Consider the following 21,168-nt stretch of genomic DNA (forward strand, 5'->3'; position numbering starts at 1 on the left):
GGGGGAATCATGGGAAATATCTATTCTTTCTGCATAGAATTTCCAAGAGCAGTATCTTGTTAACAATGTTATGCAAGAATGCAACTGAATGGAAACTGTAGCTTGTTTATAACAACCAGATGTAAAGAGTACCGAGTGATCTCTCACAAAAATGTCAGTAATTAGATGTAACCATAACATTCTGCAGACACAGGCCTCATGAATGAGTGGAGGTAATGCTTCATTAAGGTCCATAAATGATTAATCAAGGAGCATCAGACCAGTGAAGGGAAGCTCATCGAGGGCACTTACAGCCATGCACAAGTGATTGGCACTTATGCCTTGGCTACCATGAAAATAGCTGTGAATCAAACCCCAAAAATGCAGTTCTGTGTAAAAATAAATAACGATAAATGGAAATTCTATTTATATTTATGGTATAATACATTGTTTTCTAGTCAGTATGTTGACAATTGCTGGTAAATTTGGTACAGTGTCACTATGCGTGCATCCACGACTTCCCAAAGAAAGACAGGACCCAACTCTGCTGAGTATTTAGCCCCTGGAAACCACATTTAATCATTCAAATGTGGTAGGATTTCCCTTCAAGGTATGTGGCAGATACACAGACTTTGCTTTAAGCCATTGCAGTTCCATCATTAGCAAAATCTCAGTCAGATAACTTTCAACAGCCACACAAACAAGGGTGCCAGGAGACCTGGCGGGAGAGAAGGGAAGCTCCAGGGGAGCCAAAGAGTCGATGGAGAAAACTTGGCAACCAAAAAAAAAAAAAAACTGCTATCTCAGGCACCAGGTTAATGAGAAGCCTCAGTGTTTGTTGATAGCAATTAACCCCTTTGGTCTTTTAGATTGAAGTGGTATGAATAAGACATGCACTAACTCGTTGCACTTTACCTGAAATGTTTTCCATTTCTGTTTATTTTTACAGTTGTAATGATGACTGTTTACATACCTCTTTGTCTTTGAAATTACTGTGATGGCAGAAAGGCTTTTATCTGAGGGTTCTCTTTAGGGCATCAGGCATTAACTTTGTTTAATGGTCAACATGCTTAGGAGGATGGGTTTGCCAACAAGTCACGGCTTATGTCTTTCGTTGAGGTGTGTGCAGTGCAGGTCATCAGGGATGATGAATGGTTGATTGATCTGGAGACCTGAACATTCCTTCTATGACAAAGCAAGAGCTTTGTCCAAATAATTAATGTTGCTGAAAAGAGGGACAACAGCAACCCCCTCTGTTTTACAAACTCAGATGGGGAAGCAATCTCACTTCTTCACATGCAGCAGTATTGAGGTGGTTGGATGACCAATCTGAGTCTTGAGAAGTAAAACAGTAAAAAGTGGTGTTGTATTTCAAAGATACACAAAATACCATTACAAGAAGACAAAGGATATTAATAGGCTATGAGACTATCAATATGAGTGGCATAAGAAAAAATAAGAACAACCCTTGGAAGGTATATGAGAAGGAAACCCCCAGCAGCATCAAATGGTGAGTCTACTGTTAGATAGTAATAGCCTTTGTTCAATAACATTGTATATGTCTGCCTATCTGCACCATCACATATATTTGAGGGGAGCCATTGCACTTGTTTTGCTTATGAATGTGCATTGTAATTTAAAATGAAATAAATGACAAGTATGTTACTAATATAGTTTGTATGATGTCTTAATAATAAGTATTAGTTCCCACTTTATTGCATGTTTCTGATGCAGAAATAGCTACTTTTGAACCACTGCTTTTGTACAAGGTCATATTTATACATTTGGATATTCAAATGTATTTGACATAAATTTTATAATATTAATATTTGAAACTAGAGTATTTACAAGTTACGTCTGAGTCCAATTAACTGTTAGCTAATCAAATATAGTCAATATTGTTAGCTACACAAATGTAGCTAACAATACTGACAAAATTGGGTTTTTTGGATTACTTTTCTTTAGTCTTCTGAAAGATCGGTCAGTATGATCTGTGCATTTATTTTTGTGTTTGCCCATAAAACTCTCAGCTTTTGGGAGCCTCTTTTTTACTTTCATTACAGGGAACTAAATTAACAGAGTTCATTGGGAGTGAAGACTATATAAAATAAGAGCTATTTACATATAAATTAGGATAAAAAAAACCACTAGCCACTAGCGTCTAATACCTCTGTCTGGGATAGACTTTTCATTAGTTCCAATTGACAGACTACTGCTCCTCATGTGGATGAGTATTGATGAGTGCAGTGAGCTGATTGGCAGTGCACTGATTAGAAGGACTGTTCATTCCTGTGCTGATGACCAGGGGACAGGCAGGGCTGCAGCACACAGGCCACGTGACTTGTGCCTGATTGTTGTGCAGTTGCCCAGGGCAACGGGAACACACAGGCACATCTTCAAGTGGATCGGCCTGCTCTGGGATTAGTTACCGGGAAACGAAGCAAGCCCTTCATCCTGGAGAAGTCAAATATAATGAGACTGTGTTCCTTCACCCAAGGACAGCCACAGAGACCATAAAATCCTGCGGAGGAAAAAATATTGAACCCAAGACATGCTGCATTCATTTTTATGTATTTTGTTTTGATATATCTATAATTGTCTAGCTCTACCCATGAGAAGGCCTTTTGAACTACTCTGAACGGTACCACAAGGGGGTGATATAGGTGCATTTCTTTCTCTTTGGGGATATGTTGCACTCATCGTTTGCCCTGTAGCTTCAGCTGAATTAGCCTGATGCCCAAGGTCAGCATGAAAGTAAGGTGAAAGCAGAACGGCACACTGAAACACAAAACAGCTGGTGATCTCAGTGGAATCTTGAATAAATCTCATATGGATCATCCAGCTGAAGATTCCAGGGAGAGACTGATGGTATTCATTTTTACTAAAGTCACGTTTAAAAAAGCAATGAACAATTTTACTGGCATGTTTGAATTAATTATTTTTTTAGAACCTGATGTCACTTCTTCATAATTCCTCTTTTATCTGAGATATCAGTTAACAAAACAAACTTTTCAAATGCATGCTTACCTGACCCTATACCTCTGCCTGTGTCCAGTTTCAACCAGAAACGGAATTTGTACTTTGAGGAGGAGCTGCGGTTGGAGCACCTGCACCTCCTCAAGGAAGCCTTCGCCAACCACGTTCCCTTGGATTTTGGGTCCCCACTAAGGGTCAGCACCAATGAACTGGCCGGCGGCCATCAGCCGGTGAGTGGATCCAGGAGGCAGGCAGGCAGCATGAGCCTCGAGGAGTTCCAGGCTGCCTTAAGTGCCATGCTGGGCTCAGAGCGCTGGGCTAGCCAGACAGAGCAGCTGTTTAATAAGGTAAGCTCTCCCCTCTACCCCCACCATTCACAGACCCCTCCAGCCACATCGCAGTGGCTGCAGACATGCAGTCACCTCTTCCCCTCACAGGCAGATGCTTCCTGTGATGGGTTTGTGGACTGGGGCAAGTTCTGCACCTACATGCTGCTGCGCTACAGGGAGAAGGACTACAGCGCACAGCCCAGAGATGGCCTTCTGACAACCCAGCCTCTGATCAGGCACTGCCATTACAACAAGGTGCTACCCCCGTGCTACTCACATCTCAGTGCAGTGGGGGGCCTCCTGGTCAGTACGCCTTATTGCCCCCCCTTTTTTCTCTCTTAAAGCAAGAGCCGAACACTTGTATGCTGGCAGTGCCCCACCCGTCACCCCTGCGCTTTGTTAGTATCAGCAGGGAAGGCATCCTCACCATCTGGAACAGAAACCTGCACCCACTAAAGTCACTGGAGGTGACAGCTCTCACACTCTGTAATATAACGGTGAATAAAATCCTGCACATAACCACTAACCCTAGGCTTTGTGTGTGTTCTGCACTAATTCAAGCTCTCAGGGGACCCTGGCGACGAAGGGGGCAACAAGAGAAGGCTCAGATACTGGACCACTGATGCTGTGTACATGCCCAACATCCACAAGATTGCTGTGGCAACCACCAGCAGGGACTTACACTTCTTTGATGTCTCTACAGGCAATGTTTTTGAAGAGTTCGTCCTGTTTGGTAGGGATCCAAACAAGGAGCACAGTGGCTTCTGACAAGCAATGCATTCATTGAAATATTTCCCACTGAGTCGCAGCTTTTCTTTAAATTCATCTTTTGTTCTCACCAACATGTCACAGGGATAAAAAATGTACCAACCTCTCTTTGCTACTGGTTTGACACTAAGGTATGTTTTTTAACTCTCTGATGACAGTGAATGTGACTGACTCATTTTCCCTTGTCCTCATTTAACCATTTCATCACTAGTTGCCTGTAGTCACCAGAATAAGATACGCTTCATTTTAAAAATGTCATCATTATTTACAGTCTCCCGGAAATCGCTCTGTACTGCTGTGGGGGGACGATGAGGGGGGTGTGAGTTTGATGTGGTTCCTGGACCCTCAAACAGGGCTGTTTGAGATGCCCTTCAGTAATGAAAATGGCCCCCGCAGAATCTTCATGCAGGTGAGCCCTAGGTAGGGGGCTTTTGGTCTTGACCATAATCTAGTGAGAAACATGCAATCTTCTGAAGCTATTAACGAGATACACGTCCTATTGGTCAGTGGTGTTTTGTAGTTAACACTGTACATTTTTCCTCACAACAGGACATTGGTGTACACAGCAGGCTGACTTCCTATAAGCTCATACCACTTATACATCAAGAGCCTATCAATAGGATTGCTTATGAGCCCCAAGCAGGCCTTATCATTACATCATCAGGAAGCGCCTCTACCTCAGTGGTCATCATAGATGCTTCCCTGAAAAAGAAATCCTACATCTGGAAAATCAACAAGGTATGCCTATGAATTTTCACAGTCGGTTCACTTTATACACTTGCTCTGCTTGAACACATTGAACATGGGTTCAATCTATATCATGTGCACTGCCAGGTAAAATATTGTTAGGAATATTCATGTTATGTTCATTATTCACAGTGCTTATATCTATGATGGAAGGTAGCACATTCTGCAATGTTATAGTTGTATAGTTTAGTGCAGCTATTGTGAAGATGCTTTGTGGTTCATTGCAGATACACATTCACCAGCAGAATAAAGGGTGTTGTCTGTCTTCCATATACAGAAAATAGCAGCGGAGTCAAAAGCTCATAAGAGGGCATTGAGGCGAGTCAACCCTGGTCACACACAATACACATTTCCATAATGACATGTGGAGCTCAGTCAAGGTTGGAATTGACAAACAGGACCACTGTGACCCAGGTCTTTGTCCAGGTTGAAATGACCTTAATCAGATGCTTTTTGCAATAATAAGATATTATTATGTGTATGAGTATACTGGATGACATATAATTTTACAAAACATAAATTATGCAGTGACCTTATTTTAATACAAACTTATACTTAAGTGAAACAATAATTAATTTGAAGATGCATAACAGCTGGATTCCATTATGCCAGGAGACCTGCACATGTAATGCTAAATCTTACATAAACGCGCACAGCTTCAGCAAGTTTATTTGTACTTTTATTGGAGTGTTTACACCCTTGCTGTTTTTGAATGGCACATTTTTCTCATTTAAATTGATTCAGCAAAGTCATTAGAATGATAAAAGAACGCTCCAAAATACCTTGGTTGCATTTATTTGTGCCAAAATAAACACTGAAGGACATCGACCTTTCCTAAATATGTCATCTAGCAATCAGCACACCAGGTGCTGGAAATGTAGTGCAAACTTAACCCTTGTAGCACCGAGAGAGAAAAACATCAACTGCAAGGGTCAGCATGGATCTGAAGCTAATACTTGTCCCGGATCAGAGATCCACTGACCAGAAACCAACCTTAACCAGAGATTTATCATTTTCATCTCATAACCAACCTTACCTGACTCAATGAACAACAAAAACACATGTTTTACACTACCCATTGTTCTTTTAACCAATCATAATTTCTTTAAATTTACATTGTATTCTATGTTTGTAAAACGCAAAACACACAAAACAAACTCTTTTATGTAGGTCATTTACTTTATTCATGGCTAAAATAACTGGCCAAATAAATAAGATATTTGTAGGCAGATGTCTTCACCAGTATGACTTCAGCACATCAACTAAATGTTATAACTCAAAATGCAAAAACATTACTTTCATGGTGTTTCTCGATACTATTGTAACTAGGTGGGCTGAATGCTTGGTTGCAGTCAGTTAGCTAACAAAAAAATAACATTAAGTCCTTTTGAGTTGAAATAAGTAGCCTAATAAACAGTAGCCTAACTGTTGCTAAGTATCTTCCTGTGAAAAATTACTTAATTTCATGACAATGTGAGATAGATGAAGTTACATTATTTAAATTTGTGCATGGATATATTCTGAATGAATTAACTTCTGTTTTATTGAGTTAATCATTTAAATATAGTTATCTTACACCAAACTGGATTGTGCCAAAAATCTAATATAATTTGTCCAATAACTCTACTAGGACAGAGACATTATTTAGTGTTGTGCTCAGAGAGGTAAGATTGCTGAATATAAAATCGTGAAGATGATACTTTGCAAACCACAAGAGGCAAAAGACCCACCACATACTATCAGTTAAATATCAACATGAAAAGCATTAACCGTCTTGGCTGTTTACTGGATCACAATTTGTTTCTGTTTTGTTGAGGAAAACCTTCCAAGCCCCTCCTTTGTTTCTCAGGACAAAAACATTATTGGCAGAGATTGATGCATTCTAAGAGGAAAGATATTTCCAAAGTGAATAAATCAAAGCCCTGAGTTGCACAAGCTGTTCTAAGAAATCTCCTGCAGGACAATGTTACAGATACCAGGCGTAACAGTCAGTTTAACTTTTGGGGTAAATGCTCTGGAGAATTAAAGAATGCTGACAGAAATTACTTGTCTGTATGTGAAAATTCTGTTGTTGCAAAATTCCTATGGGTTGAAAATCAAATGTGGAATTGAAGGAACTTCCATGTTATTACCCTAACTTGACCATTAAAGGATGTTCCATTGATCATTTTGTAGAGAAAACACATAATCTTTCTAATAGTTTGATCATAGTACTCAAGACTCTGAGACTCGATGAGTTGGTCTGAGTGAGGGGCTCATTTAAAATGAATAGTCACAGACACTAAATATCTTTCTGGCTCCTGAAAATCTGAGCTTTACCCTGCTGCTATCACTGTTTTATTGTATCACTGAAACTGATTAGTCTTTCCTTTGGTTTCCCTTTCTTCCAGGGTGTGAAATGCTTTGACTTCTGCAAGTCTCGTACCCTGCTGGTGACAGCAGGCATGGACTCATTCGTCAGGCTGTGGAACCAGTACGTGACTAGCCGTCCAGTGGCTATCCTGAGCGGACATCACACCACTGTGCTGGATGTGGCAATCTATGAACCCCTGGCACAGATCTTCAGCTACTCCATGGATGCTGTAAGACATCCGTTGACCTCTGACCCTGTATACTAGTGATTCAAAACCTCTCCATGTGAGAATGGTGCATCAAAATGAACAGCTGTAGATGTCTTCAGTGAGAAGTGACTGATTATCAACTCCCTTGCACTGTAGCTTGCCAAGCACTGCCTCTGGTAAATGTAACACCCTCTCGGCCAGCAAAGAAGAGGAGCAAATTAATAACCCCTTTACAGTATTCAGGACAGCATGCCGTGACTGAACAACTGCCAGTCAATGCACTGGCTGAGCCCGGCTAAACATGTACTTAATCAGATGTGTATTGACACAGTGTTTACCAGGCGTTTTACCACATAAAACAGGGAACATTTAATGTTTGATGTGTGTGTGTGTGTGTGTGAGTGTGTACGTGTGTGCGTGTGCATCTGTATGTGTGTGTGTGTGTGTGTGTGTGCATGCATGTGCGTGGTACAGGCATGTTTTGGGTGATGATCTCAGACAGTGGTGTGATGTGATTCTGTCTGAGGCAGGTGCTGAAGGTGTGGGACCTTGTGTCACAGCACTGTTTGAGGACCCTGCTGCTGAAGTTCCCCTGTGTGCAGGCGGGGCATCCTCTGGAGCACGGAAACTTCCCTCTCCTGCTGCTGTCAGCCGCACCCCACGTGCTGCTGGTGTCCTGCCGGGACTACCTGGGCCTGCTGCACCTCCAGCACAGGGACACTGAGGGGGGAGAGCCCCTCACCCATAGCACCCCTCTCACCGGGGCGCTCTACAACCCCCTCTTCAAACAGGTCACCACACTTCACTGTGCTCTGTTATAACTGTTTCCGCATCTAGGAGATCAGTAAAAGGATTCACACACATTTGTACAATGTACTAATTTAATTAAATCACTTTGATTATTAGTTTATTAGGTAGGGACAATGCATCTGTAGTCCCTGGGTTACATGTTTTGGCTGTGGCAGGAAACCGGAGCACCCGGAGAAAACCCATGCAAATACGGGGGGAACATGCAAACTCCACACAGACAAGATCCAGGTCAACCAGGACTCAAATCCAGAACCTCCTTCTTGCAACAGTGCTAACCACCACACCATTGTGTGGCCTACAAGAAAACACAGGTCCCTTCTCAGATTTGGATAAGCTCCCGTGTGTCTTTCACAGGTGGTGACCGGGAGTGCCGGCTCCTCAGTGGCTGTGTGGGATGTTGAGACGGGGACAAAATGCCTGCATGTGAGGAATGCTCATGGGCAGGAGGAGATCACCTGCATGGCCTTCGACACCTCACAACACCAACTTATTACTGGGGCACGCAACGGCACCATCAAGGCAAAGACGTTTGTTTGCTTGTATTATACTTTCTGGATTATCAGGCTATATGGACAGAAAGAAATACTGCTGGAAGTGTCCAGTCGTGTCATATTTCATTGCAGTATGTATGACTGGCAGGATATCAGTAATCTCAAACTTTAACAGTGAATATCCTGTTCTTGTAGGTGTGGGACATGCATAATGGATGCAATCTTCACAAGCTGGAGGCTGTTGCTGTGGCTGAAGTCACAGGGGTCGTCAGTCTCCCTGACAACAAGCTTTTGGCTGTGGGCTGGAGTCAACAGATAGCTCAGTACAGCGTCACAAACCATAATGTGAGAGTACTCAATGTAATACTGAATGACACATTCTGCTGAACAAGGCTTGACTTCCGTTCATACTGCCAGTGAGGGGCCTGGCCTTGAAGCCATTGTGTGCCAGAATGAACAATTTTTTTCTCAGGGAGAAAATAAGCCTGAAAAGATAAACCACACCTTAGTTTCAACACAAGCTTTCTCATTTCATTTGCCACCGTATGTTGGATTTTGGGTTTGGGGCCAGTATTTTTCTTGTCAACATAGGAGTGCTTCTATGTCAGTTCAGAGCAGTAGAGAAAATAAGGAAAGCGAAAGAGAGACTCATGTTTACACTTGGCGTGCAGGATATCTATGTACAGGCAGACATGTCCTGGAAGGCTGGTCAGCTGCACAAGGATGATATCCTGGCTGTGGATTACTGCCCGGCCCTGGGGCTTCTGGCTACTGGTAGCTTTGATGGAGAGATGATCATCTGGACCCTGAGCACTCAAAGACCCCTGCTCTACCTACAGAGAGCGCTGGACGCCAGGTTGGTCAGGAACTGAAGCCCCCCAGAGTCCAACATGCATGTCACATTACGTTAAACCTTTCTTTCAGACACAATATATGAGTACAAAATCACACGGCATCTACTGCGGTCATGAACATATCTGTCATTGTAGTCTATGCATTGATTTGCTTTCCCCACCTTTAGCGCTCTGTCTACGTCACTCACAGGGCTCATCCTGACTTTGTGGAGGACACCTCAGGGAAGACCAGCACTAAAGCAGGCCTGGTTCCTCCCAGCTCCTGCCATGGTGGCAAATACGGCTCAGAGGAGGGGTGAGCACCGCCCTTCGAAAGCTACTAAACTATCTGAGGGGAGGTGAATGCTCAGTGGGAGCCACGGTGTGTGTTCCTGTGCATGCTCTCAGGAGGCTGGCTCCAGTGGACCGGCTGCTGTTCCTGCAGCACCGAGCACGGGGAGGCCAGCGGAGGAGCAGGCCTCTCCTCGTCAGCTCCGCGGCGGGGTGCCTCAGCTGGTGGAGCGTCGCCGGGCCCGGGCGCAGACGCGGTGAGCCAAAACCGCAGCGGGCACGTCCCGTCACTCGCTCCCTAACGACTGCACTCCAGCAGCGGTGCGGCGTGTCAAAACCAGCCTGCAGGCATCGACTCAAACAATTACCTCTGGGGTGTCAAGAAAACACACTAAGGGATTCACAGTGTCTATTTTAAACTCTGCACGGGGATTCTGTCATTACAGCTTCTGATCTTCTTCACCCACCACAAGTATGTCTATGTTACTACATGTCTATGTCTATAATCTGGAGGAGACATTATCGGTGTTGTAATTCAAAAAGCTCAAGTCGAGTGTTTGCTGTGTAGACAGATGGTCATGTCTTAATGTCCCAATACAGGGTACTTTTATGCCCCAGAGAGGGCCGATGTGTCTGTACTGGGGCTGAGCTCTGACCAGGAGAACCACCTCCTTGTTTCTGGGGACACGGCAGGCTCCGTGCAGGTGTGGGACATCTCACAGTTCGCCCTGGAGGCAGGAGACCAGGTGAGCCAGCGCAAGCTGTGCTTCACCACAGATTTCGGAAGCACATCTTTCAGGCCCGCTACTGATTGGGGTAATGCTGAGTCCCCCGGTGTGCCTGTGTCCTTCCCAGACAGGCCCAGACCGCCCCCCTCTCCTGCACAGTTGGAGAGCTCATGTCAGCGCAGTGGTCAGTGTGGAGCTGCTCGTTTACAGCGAACAGCTCTTCCTCATTAGTGCCTCCGCGGACCGGACCGCCCGTCTGTGGGCCAGTGACGGCCGCTATGTGGGTCGGTTCGGGCAGGAGCAGAAGTGGAGTCTGTGTGATCCGGCTACCTATCGGCATCCCAGGTACTGTCTCTCTCTGACACCATGCCAGCGAAGCTACACCTATGTGAAATGTGAAAACGTGATTGGGCCACGTTTTTCATTCCCGACTCCCTGGCTGCAGATGGGCATCCTTGAATGGCCCTGCATATGTTTCCGTTGCATAAGGGCCCCTGCTAGCAGAGAATACTTCCTGACGCTGAGATATAGCGGGCTCAGACAGCAGCAAACAAAACCTGACCTCAGACCGTGGGAGGGAGGAACATCACAAACCTCCGCATGATTGGCAGTGATTGCTTGGCACAGTGCGCAGGGATGTTGTAGCGACGACTTCCACGGTGTAATTGTTGTTGATGGTTGGCAGTAATTGCAGTTAAGCAGAACCAGATGGAAGAAGCTATCAGTAGGTGTAGACAGAGAGGGTTACCCTTTGGCAACAGCCTGGTTGTTTATGGATGTGGTGCGGTGTTTCTGAATATTTTCAGCAGAGCTGCAGCACATGTGACAGCAGGACAAGACACAGCTGGAGGCCCTTAAGGCACACAGTTAGAACATCGCCCGACACAAGCCTCCCTTCTCCTCCCTCCAGAAGAAGAACCAATCAATAGGCTCAGATAGTAGAGTGACCATCACATCTGTGCTCTGTCTGCTCCAGCAGGAAGTGCAGCAGCACTGACGGCTTAGCTGTGACAGACACTAATGCAGGCCATATGAGTACATACACCCATATGAATGTAGTCAGCACAAATGAACATTCTGCAGCACAGAGAAGGGGTTAGAGCACCAAAGTTTCAACCTAAGGGCCCTGAATCCTGTTGGGGGGAGTAGGCGCTTATGCCCTTTAACAAGACGCTTTATATGAGAGATTACAGCTGGATTAATACGGTGGGTTACAGCGTGTGGAAATTGCAATAATGTGAATCCTATGATGCTATCAGTAAATTGTTTTTTGTTTAAATAAAGTTTTTCTGCTTCATGGTTTTAAAACTGCAGCACTGTGGAAAAATGTGTAGGCTGCTTTTTGTGAGAATGTCTTCTTGTTTCTCATCGCAATTGATTCTTTACCGTACAGAGACCCTTGGGGCCGACAAACAGAAGTTACAGAGGATGAAGATGATGAGAAGGAGGAGGAGGTGGAGATGGAGCGGGGCGTAACGAAGAGATCCCGAGAGAACGCTTCGACATCTGATCAGGCCAGCTCAGGTCAGAGGGCAGGAGTGATGATCCAGATGAATGAAAGCTACAGAGAGGACAAGTCTCAACAGTGCACAGGTAGAGCCCAGCCCACGCTGGGCACGGTACACACATTGCTGACTTAACAGCCTGTAGCAGGAGACAGTACACACAGCCCCTCTTCTTACATAGCTGACCTAACTGACCATAACAGGACACACTGCATTACGTCCATCTCCACGGTATGCCGCGCAACTTATGAGCTTTTGAAATGGCCAATTTCTTATAGTTAAAGTACTTTCATGAAGGATTTTCTCTTCAGGGAACGTTACGCAAAGCGTTGGCTATAATCTTTCATCTTATGAAATGTAATACTTTAATTGTGTCGTGCTTGAGAGTAGCACAAGGCAGAGCACATATCTTAGGCTCTGAAATAAACTGTGTTTCTGTATTTACTCGACCCCTCTTTCTGGCATGAAATTCTGTTGCCTGTTCGTAAACGCCTCATGCGCAATCCGTGTAGCAGTAAAAATGACTTCATTCCTTGTCCAGAAGGGCAAGAATCCCAACAGCTGTCATCCAAGCCTGGTCATAACTTTTTCTGTTTTTGCATTCACGAACAAACAGAACGATCACATGACCTCCGTTCCACCAGCCAGAGACAATTAAATATACAGCAGCAGTAAAGGGATACTGAGCCAGTGAACAAACTCAGAGAGCACTGTGACCATACTCTTAACAATGGCACAGTGACCTGGACTGTAACTCTATAGGAGGGAGAGGGGGCCAGACCCTGCCTGCTCAGACCGCTTTCTTTAGTTGCTGTGGGGCATGTCTAAGACAGTCGGCCACTGGAAGACACGTGACAAATAAGACTGGAGGCGGTTGCTCAGAGACAGTGATGTTTATGAAACACTGGCTCAGAATCTGTAACCAGTTGAACAATTTTATGGGTATTTTTAATATATTTCATCATCTCTGTGCAGCAGAGACTGAAGTACAAAGTACTTGGGACGATTTTGAAAGATGCTCTGTCCAAACAGCCCCCTCAGTGCAATCTGGACCCAGGGAAGTTGTCCCAATCCAAAGTTCCTGTGCTGTGTGCTTTCTCAAGCATCGTGTTTCTCAACACCAGCTAACCGCAAACTGTTTTGTACAGGGCTGAACTCATTTACTGTCCTCGTAAACTGCCCTGGCACCCCTTACGAGTTTAAGCCGCTCTTACTGAAATGTATTTTCCCCTCCAGACCCAATTTTATATCTTTCTTTTCAAATATATTGTTGTGTCAGTTTTCATAGATGCAAATTTTCTAATAACACACTGGAGAGAAAGGGTAATACAATGTAGGTCAGGTTTTGCTACACTGCAGCCTCTGTCGTCTCTCTGTACTCTTAGCTGTGTCTTCCTATCAGCTCTCCTCAGACATCTCCAACCATGTTAAAAAGAAAAACAAAGGGGAGACCAATGGGGTTATTTGGAGGGAGGAGTACTCCAGACAGGTGATTAGGCTGAACAGCATTGTAGTTCATGAACAGGCATCTCAGTTCAGCTGTTACAAAGACTATATTTATCTTATGTTTACGCCTCTCCACTGTGGCATTCTCGAACAAAATGTGCTGAGTTTAACAGTAGGGCTATAGTCCAGTCATTGTCAAGAAGACAGGAATAAAAGCAGAGTATGCACCTACCAGTTTAGGGACTGATGCAGTTCTCAGAATATATCTATATATCTATATATATATAGGGGTGACATAGCTCAGGAGGTAAGACCGATTGTCTGGCAGTCGGAGGGTTGCCGGTTCAAACCCCGCCCAGGGCGTGTCGAAGTGTCCTTGAGCAAGACACCTAACCCCTAACTGCTCTGGCGAATGAGAGGCATCAATTGTAAAGCGCTTTGGATAAAAGTGCTATATAAATGCAGTCCATTTATATCTGTTCTATTGCATTGTCAAAGTTGGTGGCCACCAATGTGATGAGTGGCAGGACTTCAGGCTTCTCTAAGAATTTCTGCATGTACTGTGCCTCCCCTCATACCCAGCAGGTGCAGGACTGTCGTCATTTCCTCCATTGGTCCCCGGGGAAACACAGACTGCTGTCCTGAACCCTTCAAACAGCCCTGGACACAAAGAACACACCAAGGTCAGACACAAGCATGTTCCAGCCCACTTTAATTCAATATTTACACTGTTTAGTCTACCACCCACTGAAAAATGACCATGCATTAGTTTTCTCTTATGTTATTTTAAACATAGTAAAGGAGTCTTGTTAAATTCATCAGTGTGCTACATTAAGTCTGATCTAACAACCTATTTTCAGTAAATTCAGAACAGCAATGAAATCCTTTTAAAGATGAATGCAGAATGCTGGCATGCAACACAAGTCCTTTAGCACACTGAGTTGACATGTGCATTTCCCAGATTGCACTGGGGCTGCAGGTGGAGAAGGATCTGCAGAGAAAGCTAGCTGCCCGGCAAGAGTGCCGCAAAGCATTTGGCCACATCGACGTCAACAAGCTTTCCCGTACTGGCAATATCTGCACTCCATTCCAAGCTCTGTCAATGCAGGTGAGTCCACACACAAGCACACACACACACACACATACGCACACACTCACACACACACACCCACACACACACATACAGAACACAAAACAGCATAGATTATATTCTTTTATACCTGCTCACTTTGGTTTCTTTCATCTAATTGCCATAAGACTTCATGAATTTCTCCACACTAGGCATCTGAATATACAAAAGTAATGATCACCACTTTCACAAGGTTTAGATGTTTTTTTTATTTAAATTTTGTACATCTGTGTTATTTCTGGTCAAATATGACTGGTCATAGGAAATGAGTGGGAGAGACCATACTAAGCTCATCCAGCAGATGGAAAACACCCACCCACCCACCCACACACACACACACATACATTCAAATACCCACAAAACCACTAAAACACCCACACATTTACCCAAACACACATACACACAGGCACGCACGCAAGCATGCACATCCACACACACACAGACACATGCAGACAGACCCACACACACACACACACATACACACTCCTAACTGAATCAACACTTCATCTGTTCAAGCCTACTTCAGCTACAGAAAAGGAAGTCTACTGCAGGGGGCTTAGGCTTAATCTTCTTTTATGGCAGAATAGGCCTAATTCTGTCTACAAAGGATACAACACCATCTAGATATTCACAATCTGTGGATTTAATTACTTAATTGCACTCATTATTTACTTGAGGAAACATCTTTCCTGCATCATTAGCCGAGGAATGATTTAAAGAACGCTGCAGCATCCCTCCCTTGGAGAACCTCTCCTTCAGGGCCAGATTAGACCAGTGCCTCACTGTGGGGAGTTCTCTCAAGGTGACATTTATACTGAGCCAAGATCAGCAAAACCGGCACGTGCAAAGGGGAATAAATGAAACATCAATTGCTTCAGCTATATACTAACAACCATGTGCAGGAGATAGTTTCTGATGAGGGAATAAATCTCATAGGGGAAACGTTATTGCACTTCACTAATAAGGCCGTAGACACTTTGTACATGACTATATACGTAAGGCTCTTAGACCCAGTGTTTATAAATGAAGTGCGCCCCAATAGTTTGTTAGCAAATGCTGACTGTTTGGAAAGTCTGCCCACCTGGGACCTTCATGCATGACTTTGCTTGCGAAATCCACAATCATTTCTGGACATGTATTACATTATGGGTTAAAATGTAAATATTTATTTTAGTGGAGCTAGAGCATGCATGTTTGTGAACCCACCTTCATAACCATAGTTTGCAACATTTGTGGGGAGGCTGTTGCTTTGTTGCTCTGTGGTGCACTCAACATTTGTTTACCTTACCCCATTCAATGATCTGAACTCCACCCTTGTACACCTGGCATAATATTGGCTCTGACTGCCAGGGAAACAGAGACAAAGCAGAAAAGAAGATAAAGGTCCCTGCTAAAGGTTTTGAGCAAAATTGTCGCAAGGAATGAGCACTGGATATTTCAGGGCTTAGGCCATGAAAGACATGTAATACAAACATTGTTATCGCCATTGACAAAACTTCTACAGTATATCATTCCTGTCATTAGTATTTTGGTTAAAATATTCAAAAAGGAAGATGGTGTGTATTGTGGTATTTAGGCAGTGGGATATTTATGAGTGGTGTGGCCACTCTGAAGGACGGGAACACACAGCTCTGAGAGCATTGCACACAGAGTGGTACAGAGAGGAGGCCCGTAATGATCCACTGTGGTTTGCGGTCAGAGCCATGACATCATACAAACAAAAACTTGGAAAAACACTGAGTCCCATATTCTCAAAGCATCTCAGAGTCTGAGTTCTGATCTGAGAGTCCCTCCTTATCAGTCTTCAAAGGCTAAACTGATCTCAGATCAGCACTCTACGGCAAACACACTTTGAGAGGCTTTCTGAATATGGGCCTAAGTCCTATGCGCAACGAAGGGATTGTATTTTATACATACAAACACACACACAGGCATACACACATACACACATGCACACACACACACACACATACACACACACACAGACACATGCACACACACACGTATGCATGCACACACATAATACACACACACATGCACACACACACACATACACACACACACACACAGACACATGCACACGTACGAACACACGCATGCACGCACACACACATGCACACATACACACGTGTGTGTGTGTTCTTGAATATCTGACTGTAGGTAAGACTGCAGAGTCAACAGATTCATGCTCATTGTAATGGCCGACAGGAGTGCCAGGAGGTGCCGTTTCCCAGCAGTTTACCCCTGACCCCTTGGATGACAAGGCTGAAGGCAGTGAGGGAGGCTGACCTAGGTGTGCTGTCTCGGACCAGCCCCAGCTCAGATGACCAGGGAGGAGACGTGGTTTGAGCTAGAGTACAGTGAGTCACCACTGACTGATACTCGGGTGGGGACAGAGGGATTGGGGTAGGGTAAGATGGTTTGAGAAGAGGTTCGCTTACAGAATCTCCGGTCACACAGCCTGACTCTACCCCAGAGAACAGGCAAGCTGTGCAGAACCTCTACAGGGCTCTCGTGTGAGGGCAGAAAGCAGGAAACATCATCCGCCTCATCATGTTCATTATACTGCAGCCTGAAGAGTGCCCCAAAATGAGTGTTACAATGATTGAAGCTGAGTGATGATGCTGAGTGAATACCTCTAATTAGCTGAATGATCTGAAGACCCATGTATGTGTTCTGTGAGAAACAATCAAAAGCCATGTCATTAAATCTCACTGTGAATAGTATGGATTATTTCATTAGATTGTAAGACACAAATAAATAAAATGTGTGAACAAGCACATCCAATTAAATGACTTTTTCTATAATAAATAACATATTGACAAGGCCCTGTTTTGTGTATAATTTTCTTGTATTTTATTCAAATACTGACTGTTTAAAATTTTATATTAAAGTCTGTCAAGCATTTAAATTTTGAAATGTATTTTTATGCGAAAGTTCTTTGACATAATAGGCGACTATGAAAGCTCTGAGGCCCTGTTGGACTGTTGACTGATGCTGTATTTGAAGATTTTCTTGTGATTGCTTACTCTTTCAGTGTTTGGATGGAGGAAACCGAAAGTGCATTAAGGTGCAGCAGTATCTCAAGAGTGAAACGCACGTCTCACATATGACTGAGGCCACTCACTGCTCATGGTCTCTAGCTGCCTGTACCAGCTGCTCTTGTGGGCTTTGGAGTCAGAGTATGCCAATTAGTGGCCTCTGATCTTACACGTCAGAGCCTATTTAAAAATAAATGTATTGTTTGCTTGGACAGGAAGAGTATAAAAGAATATAAGTAATGGCAAAACTCACTGTTTAAGTATTTGATACAAAAATTGTTGCTAAAAAAAACTGAAATTGAACAACTCTAGCCAAAGGCATGCATAAGACACGGTGCAAAACCTTATCTAAAATGGAAATGATACACAGACTGGAAAATTAAGTAGACATTCTTTTAAAATCATAAACTGATATGCAGCATTTGATTCATACATGGCAGCTGTGGAGCTGTCCACTGTCAATGAATTATTGCAAACATTTGTTACTGTGTTTCCCACTAAAGTATGTGGTGTGCCTGATGTGGATCTGGCCTCTTTTGGCCTCTTTTTGCCCATGAAAAGTAACCTCACCTCATTTATAGGCTAATGAGAATATTTAGTCAGCCTTGCCCAGCTGTTGTTCTGTTTAATTGCATCCTAAGACTAAAGATTTGGCAGGAACATGGAAAAAAATGAGCTTTAGCTTTTCCCAAGAAGCTTTTCTCTGGAACCTGTAATCATTAAACTTTTGGCTGTTTTTAGTCTGGTGTTAGCAAAGGAATGCTGGACATTATTTCCACTGGAGTGCTGAAATTCCAATGTGCAATATATCAGAGCCCAGACAGGTCCAATCAAATATGGTTTATTGAATAAAATAAACAATGATCATCATACAGGTTGTTACAATAAGGTATTGTTGACAGCTTTATTTGCTTTACTTTTTTGGATCTCCAACATTGCAGTTTCTGTTTACTTGTCTTTGTTAGTCTTTGTTTTTAGAAATTTCTTTATCTATGTTTAACTCCGTACTGGCTAGTAAATATTTGTGTGCTTTTTCTGCCTACTTGTTTCCTCTCTTTACAGGCCTTCTGTTGTCATTGCTATGATCTACTTACCAGTGGCCCACAGGAGCTAGTTTTGCAGTATCTAGTAATATGTTTAATTGGTCACGCTATCATTTTAGGTTATGAATGTACACACACAATATATCTAAATCAGTGGTTTATCTCAAGGACAGAGGGTTAAATTTGAGGAACCCTACTGGTGCTTTCCCAAGAGCTCATTATCTTTGAAGCACACTTACACCTAACTACAGTACAGCTACTGATAAACAGGTCAAATCAGGACAATTTTAATGCCTTGTGTTGGGTTATACTTCTGAACTTGTTAAAGTAATTACTCAAATGAACAATCCTTCTTTTTCAAGGTGGCAAGTTTTATTGTTGGAAAGGAAATAATTCCAGGAAGAGACTTGCTTTCTTAGTGAAATTGCTGGCTACATTTGAGATTCAAAAATTTACAAAATGTTGGAAAATTGTAACATTGGGGAAAAAATTTTTTTTCGAACATTTTTTCAAAATTCTGGAAAAACTTTTTTCTTAGCAAGTATTAAAAATGGAATGTACAAACATCCACCCATTTTGTCCTTTGCTAGCTTGCCAATTGAATGTAATTGAATTACAACTGGTAAGCGAGTTCCAATCGTCAGGGCACAACCAAATAAATATATTAAGGTGTGCATCTTTGAATATTATAATTGACTTGTAGCTCAATGATTGACCTAATAATTCTCCTATTACAAAAAACTATAGATGTTATTCCATAGTCCAGGATAAGCCACATTATCTGTACCGTTGTTACTTTTAAGTCATTAAAGTTTATTATGAACTAATAACAAAAAACAAATCACATAGCCAGTTTTCCTTAAAGTAGGAATGTGAATATGTTTGTTACAGTTAGCGAACCCACTGGGTGGGCTTCTCCGTTGTGGAGCACATAGGGCCATACTGCAGGGTTGAACCTGTTTGGCTCACTGTTTTACATGACATCATTCAGTTAAAAAAGTCATCAGTCGTCTGACAGCTCACACCCAGTAAATACCCAGTTAAAGCTGTGAAAAATCTGGAAAGGGGTCTTCACAGATCTAAGGATCATCATTCCAGTCGATTACAATTCCATCCGTTCTATTCACAAACTAAAAATGGCTGCTAGAAAAGTGGGGTTTAGATTCAGTGCCTTCCTGCTTTTCCCTCATTTTTGTAGCTTTTCATAGACAGCACAGCCGTAGCTATTTTAAGCCGTGCTGTGGAGTTTTTTTTCCCTCCCTTAGAAGAACATTCTGTGAATTACAGAATCAGACAGAGGGATTACAAGTTAAAAGTAAACTGACAACAGACTTTTGTAGAGACAATCAGGTGTAACTGAACAAAACCTGACAGGGCTGATAGGGTTAAAGCAGACACATGTTCTCACTTTACGTGCAGAAGAAATGCTGGAACAGCAACAGAGATGCCACACTTTCCTAAAGTTAAGAGTGACCTGCCAGTTACATAAACTGAATCCTCAGCACTTGCTAACAATATTGAGCACATACTGTCCTGTTATGTAAAACAAACACATTGAGGTTTTACATAAGATTTCATATAGAAACCAAATAGAAATGATTACACATGATACTTGGCAGTGCACATAACAATAAACATTGGTTACTCTATTTAAAGGCCATTTGAGACTGCAAACCCTGTGACATAAAATGAATACTTTCAGTGAAAAGGAGGAGTTGGAATAAAGTTCAGACTCACACATTTAATGTACAAAAGCAGACCTGGAAATGGAATGAGCAGGTTTAAGTGCAATAGAAAATGTCTGTATTCATTTGAATGTATGCACCCATGATGATAGGTTACCAAATTGCTCTACAGTTATGAAAGAGCACATGCAACATCATGTCTTGTTAGACCTGTCTGGATTCAGTTACTCAGTTTTTCAAGTACGACTGAAGCGCAGAGAAAAAATGTTTTTGGTTGAACTCACTTTCCGCATCAGTCCATCTGCTGCTCAGTTCCTTTTTCTTGGAAAGAAAAACATGAAACTTGCAATGATATAAGACCTCAGCGCATGCCTTTGTTTCAACACACCCAAACAAATGACAAACGTTCCAAAATACCACGCTGACACGCCAGACGCAGGCTGGGAAATTCTTTCTACCTTTCCCATTAGACACCTCGAAACAGAAGCAGCACAAATTTTCAGGAGAGACACTCTGAAACGACAACAACAGAAAAAAAACAAAACAAAACGGTAAAATATATTGAGAAGCAGAAAATGTTTCCCTTTGAGTGAAAGCAGAAGTGTGGGTTGAGGCGTGAGGGTGTTTGTGTGCGAGTCAGCCCTGTGACTGGCTCCCTGCGTGACTGGGGGCTGTGTCTACAGGAAAGTGGGAAGGTGCAGCTGTTGTGCTGCCTTCGGAGCGAGCGGAGGGGAGACCTGCCTCTGCGGCTGCGGCTGCCTCAGTCGCTAAGACAGCAGCGCTGCGAGCTGGAGCGGGAGGAATGC

The 21,168-nt window shown here is 43.2% G+C and overlaps 1 protein-coding gene and 1 long non-coding RNA gene across 11 annotated transcripts; one reads left to right on the forward strand and one right to left on the reverse strand.

Annotated features, from left to right (window-relative positions):
• The first annotated feature begins 855 nt into the window (after nt 1-855).
• Nucleotides 856-21,114, forward strand: LOC118220856 (WD repeat-containing protein 49). 10 transcript variants are annotated; one of them, XM_035405214.1, is made up of 21 exons: nt 869-1,489; nt 3,035-3,539; nt 3,629-3,751; nt 3,846-4,017; nt 4,137-4,183; nt 4,324-4,461; nt 4,602-4,790; nt 7,190-7,381; nt 7,891-8,151; nt 8,525-8,689; nt 8,857-9,006; nt 9,333-9,517; nt 9,706-9,810; nt 9,903-10,042; nt 10,386-10,531; nt 10,641-10,858; nt 11,907-12,106; nt 14,047-14,147; nt 14,426-14,572; nt 16,802-16,953; nt 21,046-21,114. In XM_035405214.1, exons 1-20 carry the CDS (start codon nt 1,416-1,418, stop codon nt 16,940-16,942), a joined length of 3,399 nt encoding a protein of 1,132 aa, XP_035261105.1. In that variant the 5' UTR covers nt 869-1,415; the 3' UTR covers nt 16,943-16,953; nt 21,046-21,114. The 10 variants fall into 10 exon arrangements, 9 of the variants coding, with proteins under 9 accessions (XP_035261109.1, XP_035261110.1, XP_035261105.1 ...); XM_035405215.1 differs by lacking the exon at nt 21,046-21,114 and adding an exon at nt 17,631-18,672; XM_035405220.1 differs by lacking the exon at nt 21,046-21,114 and having other exon boundaries at nt 870-1,489; nt 3,035-3,302; nt 3,393-3,539; nt 16,802-17,420.
• On the reverse strand, nt 18,460-20,782 carry LOC118220858. The gene is made up of 2 exons (XR_004764021.1): nt 20,647-20,782; nt 18,460-19,951 (listed from the first exon to the last, which is right to left on the reverse strand). It is a non-coding gene; the product is annotated as an uncharacterized LOC118220858 (long non-coding RNA).
• Nucleotides 21,115-21,168: the final 54 nt, after the last annotated feature.

The sequence above is a fragment of the Anguilla anguilla genome, chromosome 2 (genome assembly GCF_013347855.1).
Source record: "Anguilla anguilla isolate fAngAng1 chromosome 2, fAngAng1.pri, whole genome shotgun sequence".
Classification (NCBI taxonomy): Eukaryota; Metazoa; Chordata; class Actinopteri; order Anguilliformes; family Anguillidae; genus Anguilla; species Anguilla anguilla.

What these genes read in the sequence shown, in the direction of transcription:
- LOC118220856 (XM_035405214.1), top strand. Translation starts at nt 1,416, where the DNA reads ATGAGTGGCATAAGAAAAAATAAGAACAACCCTTGGAAGGTATATGAG. An exon ending in ACAACCCCCTCTTCAAACAG is followed by an intron (nt 8,152 to 8,524) that starts GTCACCACACTT and finishes TGTCTTTCACAG; the next exon opens with GTGGTGACCGGGAGTGCCGG. An exon ending in AAATACGGCTCAGAGGAGGG is followed by an intron (nt 9,811 to 9,902) that starts GTGAGCACCGCC and finishes GCATGCTCTCAG; the next exon opens with GAGGCTGGCTCCAGTGGACC.